The sequence below is a fragment of the Scylla paramamosain genome, chromosome 12 (assembly GCF_035594125.1).
Source record: "Scylla paramamosain isolate STU-SP2022 chromosome 12, ASM3559412v1, whole genome shotgun sequence".
Lineage (NCBI taxonomy): Eukaryota > Metazoa > Arthropoda > Malacostraca > Decapoda > Portunidae > Scylla > Scylla paramamosain.
Window position 1 is genome coordinate 26,247,433 of NC_087162.1, and position 12,458 is coordinate 26,259,890.

At 47.7% G+C, this 12,458-nt stretch overlaps 1 protein-coding gene and 1 long non-coding RNA gene across 3 annotated transcripts; both read left to right on the forward strand.

Annotated features, from left to right (window-relative positions):
- Positions 1–950: 950 nt before the first annotated feature.
- LOC135105457 (uncharacterized) lies at positions 951–4,141 on the forward strand. Its single transcript, XR_010270855.1, has 3 exons — positions 951–1,162; positions 3,338–3,452; positions 3,592–4,141. It is a non-coding gene; the product is annotated as an uncharacterized LOC135105457 (long non-coding RNA).
- A 422-nt stretch (positions 4,142–4,563) lies between these two features.
- On the forward strand, positions 4,564–11,019 carry LOC135105458 (glutamate receptor ionotropic, delta-1-like). Of its 2 annotated transcripts, XM_064013581.1 has the most exons (11): positions 4,564–4,664; positions 4,794–5,889; positions 6,313–6,429; positions 6,774–6,929; positions 7,288–7,378; positions 7,475–7,754; positions 8,225–8,442; positions 8,935–9,115; positions 9,436–9,535; positions 10,191–10,320; positions 10,557–11,019. In XM_064013581.1, the coding sequence occupies exons 3-11, from the start codon at positions 6,323–6,325 to the stop codon at positions 10,671–10,673; spliced, it is 1,380 nt and encodes a 459-aa protein (XP_063869651.1). In that variant the 5' UTR covers positions 4,564–4,664; positions 4,794–5,889; positions 6,313–6,322; the 3' UTR covers positions 10,674–11,019. The 2 variants fall into 2 exon arrangements, with proteins under 2 accessions (XP_063869651.1, XP_063869649.1); XM_064013579.1 differs by lacking the exons at positions 10,191–10,320; positions 10,557–11,019 and having other exon boundaries at positions 4,794–4,918; positions 5,081–5,889; positions 8,935–9,529.
- The last annotated feature ends 1,439 nt before the right edge of the window (positions 11,020–12,458 follow it).

The window sequence follows — 12,458 nt, forward strand, 5'->3', positions numbered from 1 at the left end:
AGAGAAAAAGGAAAAAAGAAAACGGTCTCTCTTTGTGAGTGAATATGAGGAAACGACTCTGAGAAATTAGTGAAAGCCAGCATACAAATAACCAGCAACTAATACAAGATCTATAATTTCGCACCTGACGACTCCAATCCACCAAGCAGAGATGACCAAATTCTATTACATGCAATTAATCCTTTTCCAACTTGACAATTCTTACCATAACCACTTATAACTTTTTCATACTTCAACCTCTATGTCAGATTCTGAAATGGACCTGAAGCCGAGAAAAACACAAAACCAACTTGTTCTTTCTTTTTTGTGACCGTGCAAACCATTTCTTTTCACGACTTTCAACGTTAACGGAGGTGGAATTTAACAGTAGAAAGTGAACAGACTGGCTCACTTAAGGGAAACGGTATGGCGCCTATTGAAAGCCTGTGTGAGATGAGAGACAGTGCTGGAGAAGTCGTGAGAGAGGTTGCCGTGTGTTGCGTGATAGGGAATCTCTCTTTCTGTGTGTGTCTCCATAAGTGAGTGGAGGAGGTGGAGTTGAAAGTTGACAGATCGGGAGAGAAGGAGGCTGATACCGTTGACTGAATGGATGTTAAGTGTAGGGCCATCTTGTTAATCTTGTGGAAATGTTCTTAGTTGAAATGTACTGTTGCTGCTGCTGCTGTTGTTGTTGTTGTTGTTGTTGTTGTTGTTGTTAATGATGATGATGATATTGTCTTTACCATTGTTATTATTATTGTTATTATTATTATTATTATTATTACCACTCATTATCATCATCATGTGTGTGTGTGTGTGTGTGTGTGTGTGTGTGTGTGTGTGTGTGTGTGTGTGTGTGTGTGTGTGTGTGTAAGAAAAATAACCTTCCTGTCACCCATCGCTTCGCTATAACGCAAGGCATCACTCAGAACACACACACACACACACACACACACCTCAGTAATGCATCCCTGTCAGATCTTACAGTCCCATGCGGCCAGTCAGCCAACCACTACCTCCACACGTCATGCCACCATCCATTTTTCAGTCAGCCTGCGCAAATGGACCGCTGCTGTTTGGCAATAAGAAAGGCAGGTGGTGGAGACAGACCTTCAGACTCAACCCGCCCTCGGTACTGCTCTCTCTATACCTGACCCCTTCTGCTGCTGTTGCTGGTTGTCAGGTGCGTGGATGTGAGTCTGTGTGTGTGTCTGTGTGTGTGTGTGTGTGTGTTAACCTATTTGTATCTTCATAGGATTGTTTCTAATGTCCACTCTCAAGATGCCAAATGACGTGTGATGTTCTTGTTTAAATCTGTTTTGTTTTAGTTCTTATATAATTATCGTTTCCACACACTGCTTTTCTGGTAATCCATTTATGTATGTATTTGGAAAACTGCATTTCTACACATCCTTATCTCATTCTAACGTGTGTGTGTGCGTGTGTGCGTGTGTGTGTGTGTTTGTGTGTGTGTCAGGGCTTGGTGTCATGTGTATCTTTTTGTCATTATAGGTTGTTTTATCTTCTCCCATTCCTTACATCTCCACCTCAAGTCTGCATCATCATTTCTATCTGTCTCTGTCTTTTCTAATTAGTACCTTTCATTGTCTCTTTCGTGTATTTCCTCAAACACAACGTAGGGAGCGGCAAGTCGTTGTGACACGGCAGTGGAGTGAAGGGATTCCTGGATTAAGTTAACATTCAGCTTGGCTCGTATTTATAAAGATCTTAGGCGTCCATGGGAACTATTTAAAAAATGCCTTATTTGCCTTTTCACAGACATTTTCTCTCTCTGACTATCTGACTATCAAAAGAATCATGAAAACACCCTGGAAACCCACAAGAACTTCCACCAAATCCTGTTAAAAGTTGTCAAGATACGATGCCAAAACGTTTGAGAATATGGCCCATCCTGAAACAATGTGGGAGACATAAATCAGTTTGAAAGGATGAGAGAAGGAATTTTGCAACAGCATTGGATTCGCTATATTACAAGATAGCCTGAAATAAGATGTGGTAGCAATGAAACCGAATGAAAGGGGCATGGAGAAATTATTGGATTAACTTAAGCTTCCGCTGTCTTATAGGGAAGGATTTTTATAATACGAGTAGCTCATACTCACTATATTACAAAAACCTTCCTCCAACATGAAGTGATGATCAAAATGAAAGTGGAATGGAAGAATTTTTTTTAATTAACTGTTGATAAATATCTACTGTCTCTTAGGGAAGGATTTTTACACTAAACCTGCTGTTCACTATGAGAATGAAGAATTTTTGGACTAACAGCAGGTAAGCGTGTAATATCTTTTCAAATATTTCGGCGAGCAAAAAGCGAGAGATACAAGTCGATATGACGATATGATGGATTGAAGGAAGGATACTCTGCGTTCTAAATCACTGCTACAGCGATGTATCACGGATGAGACTTTCAGATTGTTTTTCCATAACACATTGTATAAATATGTCCGGAAGATACAAGAAGGATGAGTATTGTAAGGAATACCGTCAGCCCCTCAAAGATATCCCTACGTTCAAGTAAAAAGGGCAATACTTAAAAGTTTTTCCTGTCCTCTCGTAAATGTCCAGACACTTCTTCGTTCTCTTCCCGTCATGCTTATGCCTCTCTCTTTGCCTCAATGTTGCATCTCTTACAATTTTCTATCACTACTTTCACGCTAACTGCTCTTCTGATCTTGCTAACTGCATGCCTTCCCTCTTTCCTCCGTCTCGCTGCACAAGTCTTCCTGCTTCCTTTCCCCCTACCTATGACCTAAACTCCTTCAAAAGGGAGATTTAAAGACACCTCTTGAGTTTTAGATAATCTTTTTGAATTGAATACTTTTAGGGGACTGGCACCTTCAGTGGGCTTCTTTTTCTGTCTTTTTGTAGCCCTTGGCCAGTGTCGTTTAGGAGGTAGTCACTTGGCACTGGGGCGGATGGCACTCAGGTCATATAGGCCTCAGATCAGATAATCAAAATAGATCGGCCAGAGTACAAATATGCCTCAGGACGTTTGGTACTCGAGAAAACCCATCCAAACTACAATCCACTGCACATTGACCTAGACAAAGAGAGAGAAAGCCAGTGAGTGTGTGTGTGTTTGTGTGTGTGTGTGTGTGTGTGTGTGTGCAAACAATTCTCTAAACTCATTGTTCATAAGAAAATGTTCCGAGAGTTGGCTTCTACACAAGTGCCGTCACCTTGCTTGCAGAACGCAAGACACACGCGATGCGCGTCTCACGTTGTGTTGATAAGCAGGATTACCGTCCCAGTTTTGTTGTTACAGTTCATGACAGCTTGTAACAGCTTGCATGTAAAGAGGATAAGGAGATGTTTCCTTGACCATCCACGGTAGGGTGTTGAAACTTGAGGGCAGCGAGCGGTGCCAGGAGGCTCGTCCTGAAGATTTCACAGAGGCACAGCGGCGACTGCAAGGCTTCCAGTCGACAAGCACAGGAACCCTTCATCATGTAAATATGAGCATTCTCTCTCTCTCTCTCTCTCTCTCTCTCTCTCTCTCTCTCTCTCTCTCACTGTTATTTAGTGTTCAAGCAGCGTGCATCAGTGAGCGTTGTTGCACCGTGGTGGTAACACCGTTCCTTCCTGCAGGCCATCGGGATATGCGCAGCGAAACTTTCGACCCACGGGTCTCGGCGAGCGTGCTCGGCTGGTGTGGCTGTGGGTGGCGGGGCGCTCCGTGCACAACATTTCCGTCCTCACGGGCACCAGTGTCACCACAGTCTACAGGTGGATCCGGCGGTGGCAGCGAGAGGGTCACGTCAACAGCAGACCGAGAAGTGGGCGACCGCGGCTGGGGACGAGCAGGGGCGGTGCCTCAGCGCAGATGCAACGGATCTTTTCCAGGCAGTCCTCGTGGCTTATGCCGGCCAGCACGCACAACACGCCGCCTCACCATGACTCTTGTGACTTCCACGTGCACCAAGCAGCAGCGTTGTCTGTCAAGCCCCTCACTGGACAGAGGACAAGATGGCGGGCGGAAAGCAGGACTGAAGAAATCCCAAACTTCGTCTTCCTTGAGCCCACACATGCAGCACGCCCACAGCCTCCACTACTCCCTCACCAGCGCTGCTGACATGTTCGGGCGACGCCTCCAGCTTAACACGACCGTGGTGCTGAACGAGACTCTTCCTGCAGTAAAATATAACTATGACAAAAGTTTCGTGTGTTTTCTTCCTAAACTCCTTTACTCCTATCGTGTTATCAGATTATTCCTTGAGCTTCACGTGCAATCGTACTCCTGTTATTAAATGTGCCTGTTCTTTTGTGTAACGTGCAAGTCAGTCACTATTTGGTTGACTTATGTTTCCAGTGAAAAATAAGTAATATGATTTGGTAACATCAGGATGAGGTGAGTTGTCTTGCAGTAGCATTTCTGACTTCCGGTCATGACACGCAACACTCCTGCACCATAACACAGTGACGGCCTTGAACATCATTGCCTTGACTGGTTACGAGGCTGGATCCTTTAGACTTATCGAATATTTTTCCAAATAAAGGGTTCTTATAGTTAGGTTTAATATAATATTGGATTGTTAAGTAACATGCCATGACCATGCAGGCGAGGCGTGCACATCCGAGGTTCATGGCGTCGCTAATGTTGATGGTGGCGTGCGTGGCGCTGCTGGCGAGCCTGAGCATCGAGGAGGCGCCGCGGCCGCGGGGTGAGTCCTCCAAACACTGCTGCACCTCATTATACACCAAAGCGTGACACAAACACCGCCACAGACACACTGAGCTAAACAGTGTCTCTATCTCTTTCCCCTCTCTGGGCCCTCGCCGCCGCCGTCCAGGGCGTGGGGAGACGCTGGAGGCAGCGGGAGCTGCAGCGGCGGCAGTGCTGGCCAGGGCGTGGCAGCCACACTGCTGCGTCATCATGTTAACGGACGGCGCCGCCTCCACGCACGCTGTGGCCAAGGTGTGTCTACACTTGTTCTCTTTAAACCTGCTGGATTTTCAGCAAAACTTGGAATGACTGTAGCAGGAAGAGCAGTGGTGCCCCGGTGCCCTCCTGCGCCTTCTGCTGCGGCAATGAGTCAGTCTCGCGGCTCACACACTCTGTTTCTCATATTCCCTTCAGACGCTGCGGCAGATGGCGGCACCCTGGGGAGCCGCCGTGCTGGAGGTGCCGCCAGGGGCTGACGGACCCAAGGACTCCCTACCACTGCTGCGCCGCGCCCTACGCCAGGCACACGAGGTGAGGCACGGTGAGAGATTGACAGGAGGCCACGTGGAGGAAGGTGAGAGGTGGGAGATGATAGGGACAGTGACAGGGGTGTGATGTCCACAGGTGACAATGACAGTGACAGGGGTGTGGTGTCAACAAGTGATAGTGATAGGGATGTTGTGTCCACAGGTGACAGTGATAGGGGTGTGGTGTCCACAGGTGAAAGTGACAGGGGTGTGGTGCCCACAAGTGACAGTGACAGGGATGTGGTGTTCACAGGTGACAGTGACAGAGGTGTGGTGTCCACAGGTGACACTGACAGGGGTGTGGTTTCCACAGGTGACACTGACAGGAGTCTGGTGTTCACAGGTGACAGTAAGAGGAGTGCGGCGTCCACAGAAGACAGTGTAAGAGGTGTGTCGTCCACAGGTGACAGTGACAGTGACAGGGGTGTTGTATCCACAGGTGACAGTGACAGTGACAGGGGTGTGGTGTCCACAGGTGCAGCGGGTGTCGTGGTGTGTGGTGGTGGTAGTGGTGAGTGACGACCCTTCCTTCCTCGCTGCCTGGACGAAGCTGGCCAGGAGTGGCGGTCTGCTGGCATGGCCCACGCAGCTCGTGGCGCTCACCGGCCTGCCCAAGGATCGCCTCCGTCACCTGCACTCAAGCTTCTCCCACGTCAACGCTGTGCTCATCATCAGCGACGGTGGCGTCTCGCCGAGGTGACGTGGGGTGCGGGGAGGATTTTTGATTGACTGTTTATACACATCTTACGGCGCTGCAACATCCATTGGCACATGAAGATGTACCCGTACTTTCCTGACACAGCAGCGATAGAGACAGGGACTGGCACTTCAGTGGTCCTTTTTTGAGAGAGAGAGAAAAAAAAAAAATTAAATAGGTAAACAATAAATTAAACAGGTGACTGGCTTGGGGCTGTGACACAAACTTGAAGTTCCTGAATCACATTTTGTAGCGTGGTCATGCCACACGAGGAAGCTGGTACTGTATTATCAAAGATTTTTCTTGGTGTACAGACGCAGAAGGCAAACCACGAGTGCTGGGCAGCCTTGACACATGTCATTTTCTCAAACAGAACCGGCTTAACAACAAAGAGAGCAACTGTATACAGGTGACTGTTGCAGGTGCGAGGTGATGGTGTACCTGCCGTACAGCGAGCACGAGTTGCTGGTGGCCAGGTGGCGTCCTGGACGCCTTACTCTGGCCTCCTCTCTGCCGCTCTTCCCGGACAAGTTCCACAGGTGAGTCTGGACTATTTCTTGGTTTTCCTCATCCTCCCAGGACACGCCCAGGAGGAGGCGCCGGTAAAAAAAAAGCCCCGCTACTTTGGGGGAGGGGCACCACTATAGGGGAGCGCCGATATAGGGGCTTGTGATTAATGTGAGGGAGGGACACCATTAGAGGAAGGCATCACGACGGAGCGTTAACACCACGGAGAGACGCTGCCACACTGAGGTACCACACTGAGGGAACGCCTCCACGGAGGCACCGCCAGAGAGAGAGAGAGAGAGAGAGAGAGAGAGAGAGAGAGAGAGAGAGAGAGAGAGAGAGAGAGAGGTCACTTTCCCTCCCTGTCCCTGCACAGGTTCCTGGAGCGACCTTTCCTTCGCCTCACCGCCGAGGAGTTCCCGCCCCACGTGGTGATGCAGTACAGGGCGGCTCCTGGGGGTGGCACCAAACTGGTGTTCTCGGGCGCCATGATGAGCGTTCTTGAAGTCCTCGCCCAGTCCCTCAACTTCAGGTGCGCGTGGCTCCCTCAGAACACCGGTGTGGCAGGGGATTTGTGTGCCATTCATTGCCTATTCTACTCTTATATCAATGTAATGCTTCGATGACAAAGCTTATCAGTGGATACTAAGCATCACAAAACCCCAGCGCAGAGGTACACTTTGCCAGACCAGCCCACACGCCACTACTCACCATAAGTCTGCCTGCTTGCCAGCAACACCCACTACGCACCCTACACTTGGGCAGTAATGATAAACTTCATTATAACTTTTAAAGACCATGGTAGCGGAACAGAGCATTCATGTATCGACATATTGTGAACTTTACCAACCAAGCCAAAGTTCTACTTACATTGGGTCCTTGTCTGGCAGTTACGGCCTGGTGCGTCCTCCTGACGGATCCTTCGGCACCAGGCTGGCCAACGGTACGGCCACGGGGATGGTGGGCATGGTGGGCCGTAAGGTGAGGTTAAGCACAGCGCAGTGATTAGTACTACTGTTTCTTAAACATCGTGACCGTGATCATCTTAAACACCTCCTGCACCTTTCTGCCTGACAGGAGGTAGACCTTGGCCTGGGTCCCTTCGGCATCACGCCAGCGCGTTCCATCATCGTGGACTACACTGCGCCGGTGGTGAACGACTACCTCAGGATCTTGGCTGGCCGCGGCCGCCCTGAGGTGGATCCCTGGGGCTTTCTACTGCCCCTAGCGCCCCTCGTGTGGGTGGGCCTGGTGGTGGCGCTGGTGGTGGTGATGGCCATTGTTCTGCTCCTCGCTCGTTGCGTCTCCCTCTATCCCCCAGCCCTCGCTCCCTACGTCAGGGTCCTGCTGCAGGAGAGTGAGTGCACCGCCACTAGGGTTAGATACTGAAAACGTGGGAATTGTAGTTGAACTATTGCTCTCCCTCTCTCTCTCTGTCTCTCTCTCTGGCAGACTCATGACTGCCGGTGCTGTGGGGCTGGGGGCGGCTGGTGCTGGCCGGCTGAACTACTGCTCTCTCTCTCTCTGGCAGACTCATGGCTGCCGGAGCTGTGAGGCTGGGGGCAGCTGGTACTGGGCGGCTGAACTATTGCTCTCTCTCTAGCAGACTCGTGGCTGTCGGCGCTGTGGGCCTGGGAGCGGCTGGTGCTGGTCTGCTGAACTATTGCTCTCTCTCTCTCTCTAGACTCGTGGCTGTTGGTGCTGTGGGGCTGGGGGCGGCTGAACTATTGCTCTCTCTCTCTGGCAGACTCGTGGCTTCCGTCGCTGTGGGGCTGGGGGCGGCTGGTGCTGGGCGGCTGAACTACTATTGCTCTCTCTCTCTGGCAGACTCATGGCTCCCGGCGCTGTGGGGCTGGGAGCGGCTGGTGCTGGGGGGATGGATGCTGGCCATGCTCGTGGTGACGCAGAGCTACACGGGGAACCTCATGTCCCTGCTGGCGGTGCGCTACATACCGCAGCCCTTCCAGACGCTGCGCGCGCTGCTCGATGACTCTGCCACTACCATGATCTGGGAGTACGATACTGCATATGTCAACTACTTTCGTGTGAGTTTTTTTTTTTTTTATTCAAAGTTGCCTTTCGTGCTGCCACTCTGCATGACCAGAAACAAAACACATGGATTTATACTCTCAATCTGTGTCTTACATAACAAGCCATTAAAGATGAGAGAGAGAGAGAGAGAGAGAGAGAGAGAGAGAGAGAGAGAGAGAGAGAGAGAGAGAGAGAGAGAGAGAGAGAGAGAGAGAGAGAGAGAGAGAGAATATATATATATATATATATATATATATATATATATATATATATATATATATATATATATATATATATATATATATATATATATATATATATATATATATATATATATATATATATATATATATATATATATATTCGTTTATAAGATGTCCACTTGGTCTGTAAAGAAGAGCCAAAAGGTTAACTATTCAAGGATGGTTATTACATTTTCTTTAGTGGAACTACTAGCATAATCGTAAACTTTGGTATACCACTGTGCTCCTCCATCTGCTCTTCAGACAGCGGAGATCGGCATCCTGAAGGAGGTGCGGGAGATGGACGCGGCTGGCCAGGTCCAGTACGTGCTGGCGACGGAGTATCCGAGCATGCTGCGAGGAGAGGTGCGGCTCGGGAGTCACGCGTTCATCGGCGAGGACCTCACCATCAAGGTTCTGATGGCGCAGCAGTTCTCCGAGACAGGCAAGGCATTGCTTAACCCTTTCACTGCCATATGCAACAATTCACGGCACTATAAAAGCAGTGTATGGAATCTTCATCTTCACATATGACACCAAAGCATATTTTTGCCAATTATGTAGGGTTCTCAGATATCCTCTGCCAAAACAACATCCTTGTCCGACACCATGTTAAGATTTTATTTGGGAAAAACGATGGGACACGGCCGCTGAACTCATTAGTAGGCAGGTGCACCAGGAGGAAATCAGACGAAATGTGTTACTCCTGCCAAGAAACCTGAAGTCGGCGTCACGGAAGCTCATCTGACCCCCTTCCCCTGGCAGGCAGTTGTGACTTCTACACCTCGAGGGAATCCTTCATGCCGTTCCTGTACTGCATGATTGGCCCCAAACACAGCCCCCTCGTGCAAAGCGTCAGCAAGCGGTGAGTGAGTCACTGGGGGATAGACTAATCTAAGAGGCCTGCAGTGCATTAGTGTTATCAGTCAGGGTTGGCAGCAAGTGAAATCAAAGCTCTTGATACATTATCAAATTCTACATTTTCGACTGAAGTTATTATCCAAATCTTGTATAGTACTGGTCAGAATTTGAGTTATCTGATGCACTCACTCCCACTGGCTTGAGTTTTCTCTAAATGCTACGCCCTCTGACCTGCTGGCAGTGCTCCTACGAGAGATTCTTAGCAGATCAGAAGACTTGACATTGAGGTAAAACTAAAGACATAAAGGAAGAGAGTGTGACATATTTCTCGACTTCCGGCCATGATTGTACACCACGGCCTCTAGGGACATTCCCTGGTCAGGTTTTGATGAAGTCACAGTGTCGTGTTCTGAGGAAGCTGGCGTGAACTCTAACATCTAAAAAGAGATTTCAGTACCTTAACAATCGTACATTCGGGACCAGTTAGTAGTTGTCAGATCATGTACGCAAGACGTTTACTTTATCCGGCTTGTGAAGGGTGTCGCTACAAGCCCTACGCCAACGCTCATGACTGAGTGCAGCACATGTTTTTGCTTACGGTTCGAGTAAAGTGTTCTGTTTTTTCCGTCTGTATGAGTGTCGGTGGTTGGTGTTCCCAGCATCACGTGGATCACGGAGGCGGGCCTGTACGACCACTGGATGGACAGCCTCAGCCTAAACTCCACAGTGTGTGAGCGCCCTCCGACCAAGATCACCGTGAGGACCCCGCTTTCACTCGGCAATGTGTGGGTGAGTGCAGAAGCATGGGGACGTGTAAGAGTAGGGGAAGTTATAAGAAGTAAAGAAATCAGTAAGATATATAAATTTATCCTTAAATTTTGGATAAACCTTTTGAATACACTCTTTAGGGACTAACATCTTCAGTGGGCCTTTTTCTTTTATTGCCTTTTTGTTGCCCTAGGGGAGTGTCTTCTCTTATAGAAAAAGAAAAAAAAAAGATACCTGCACACACTGTCTTGTTGCAGGGCATGTTTGCAATTCTGGTGGTGGGCAACACTGTGAGTCTGCTGCTGTTCCTGGTGGAGGTGCTGGCAGGCCACCACCTCCACTACCTCCTGACGGCGACCTCCTCCTGGACGTGACCTCGCTCTGCGAGGATGCAGCATTTTGCTCTTATAAGGAAGGAGGATTGCATAATGTACGACACGAGAGCTCTGCAAACAGTTGTAATGATAGAGCATGTATCAAACTCTTCATATATTTCTTAAAAGTTTAGAAATGTATCTCTAACCTGACTTTTCACGAGGACACGTTTTTATGAAGGTATCTTTCTATGTTCCTGAAGTCAGTCGCGAGGGCATCACTCAATGGCATGTAAAAGATTACAGGCATTTGATAATGAGGTAGATGTCTTGCTTCCGTACATAAGTAGCTGAAACATGTATCACATCAACACGGCTATCTATACTCAACTTATGATACCACCATGCAAATATACCATGCAAAAAAAAAAAGAAAAGAAATAGAGAATGAGAGACGGGGAGGAGCGAAGGGTAGAAACAGAGCACCAGCCAAATAAAAAAAAATAATAATAGATTAACAAATAAATAAACAAAATTGCAGCCAATCAATGCAGGGATGGGGAGTCAGTGCGCGTGCTTGGGTGGCGGTGACCTGACTCTTGCTTGATTAAAAGCCGCTCATCTCCCAGACTTCGTCACTGCTTGTGCTGCCTCATCCCTGCGCCGCACCTGTACCAAGGCCGTGACAAAGGTACGGTTCAGTTAAGAGCCTCGTGACACACACACACACACACACACACACACACACACATACACACACACACACACACCTTCAATATCGTTTATGAATTATCCTATTTGTGGTAATTAATGTAACAACAATTCGTAAGTATACAGTAAGTAATACATTAAGGGTGTTCACAAATGTGAATCACAGGCCGTAGACAATGTTCATCATATTGTTTTCCACCCAATTTACTGCTACGCTCAAAGTCTTCTCAGTTGTAGATACAATACGGACATATGAACATGAGGGAAGCTGCAGCAAGACAGCAGACCTACGTATATGTGATAGTTACTCTTTTTTTTTATGTGAGAGGCACTGGCCGAGGGTAACAAAGAAGGGTTAAAAAAAACACTCCCGTTGAAGATGCCAGTCAATAAATATAACCCTGTATAAAACACACACATTTGTGTTCACGTATCCTCCCAATCCATAGATTTATCTAACCTTTCAACCTCCCTATTGCATTGCCTTTACACAAACAGTCTGACAGCTGGGACTGCCCCACTCATCTTCCACTTTATTTGTTAATAATCGTACTGACTGGACAAAATTTTCGGTGTGAAAAAGGGAAGACAATCTTTGACTGCTAACTCTAGAAAGTCTTACTCACCAAAAATTGAGCTATAAGTTTTAAAAAGCTTTACTAGATATTCCGTGACACTTTGTGTTGTGAGCGCAGTCTTTTAAAATCCTCATCTAAGTTATCCTTTAATATGATGTGATCATCAAAATGAAAATCAAATGTATTTCCACCTTCCTATGACCTGAATTACTTCAAGAGGGAGGTTCCATGACACTTATCCTTCAATTTTTGACTACCACTTTGGCTCCTTTTTTCTGGGAATGGCATCTCAGTGGGCTTTTTTTTTTTTTTTTGTTGCCCTTGGCCAGTGTCCCTCCTACATAAAAAAAAAAAAAGAAAATGCTTACTGTCTCTTAGGGAAAGATTTTTACACTGCTGCTGTTCACTATGAGAATGAAGAATTTTTGGACTTACAGCAGGTAAGTGCAATATCTTTTCAAATATTTCGGCGAGCAAAAAGCGAGAGATACAAGTCGATATGACGATATGATGGATTGAAGGAAGGATACTCTGCGTTCTAAATCACTGCTACAGC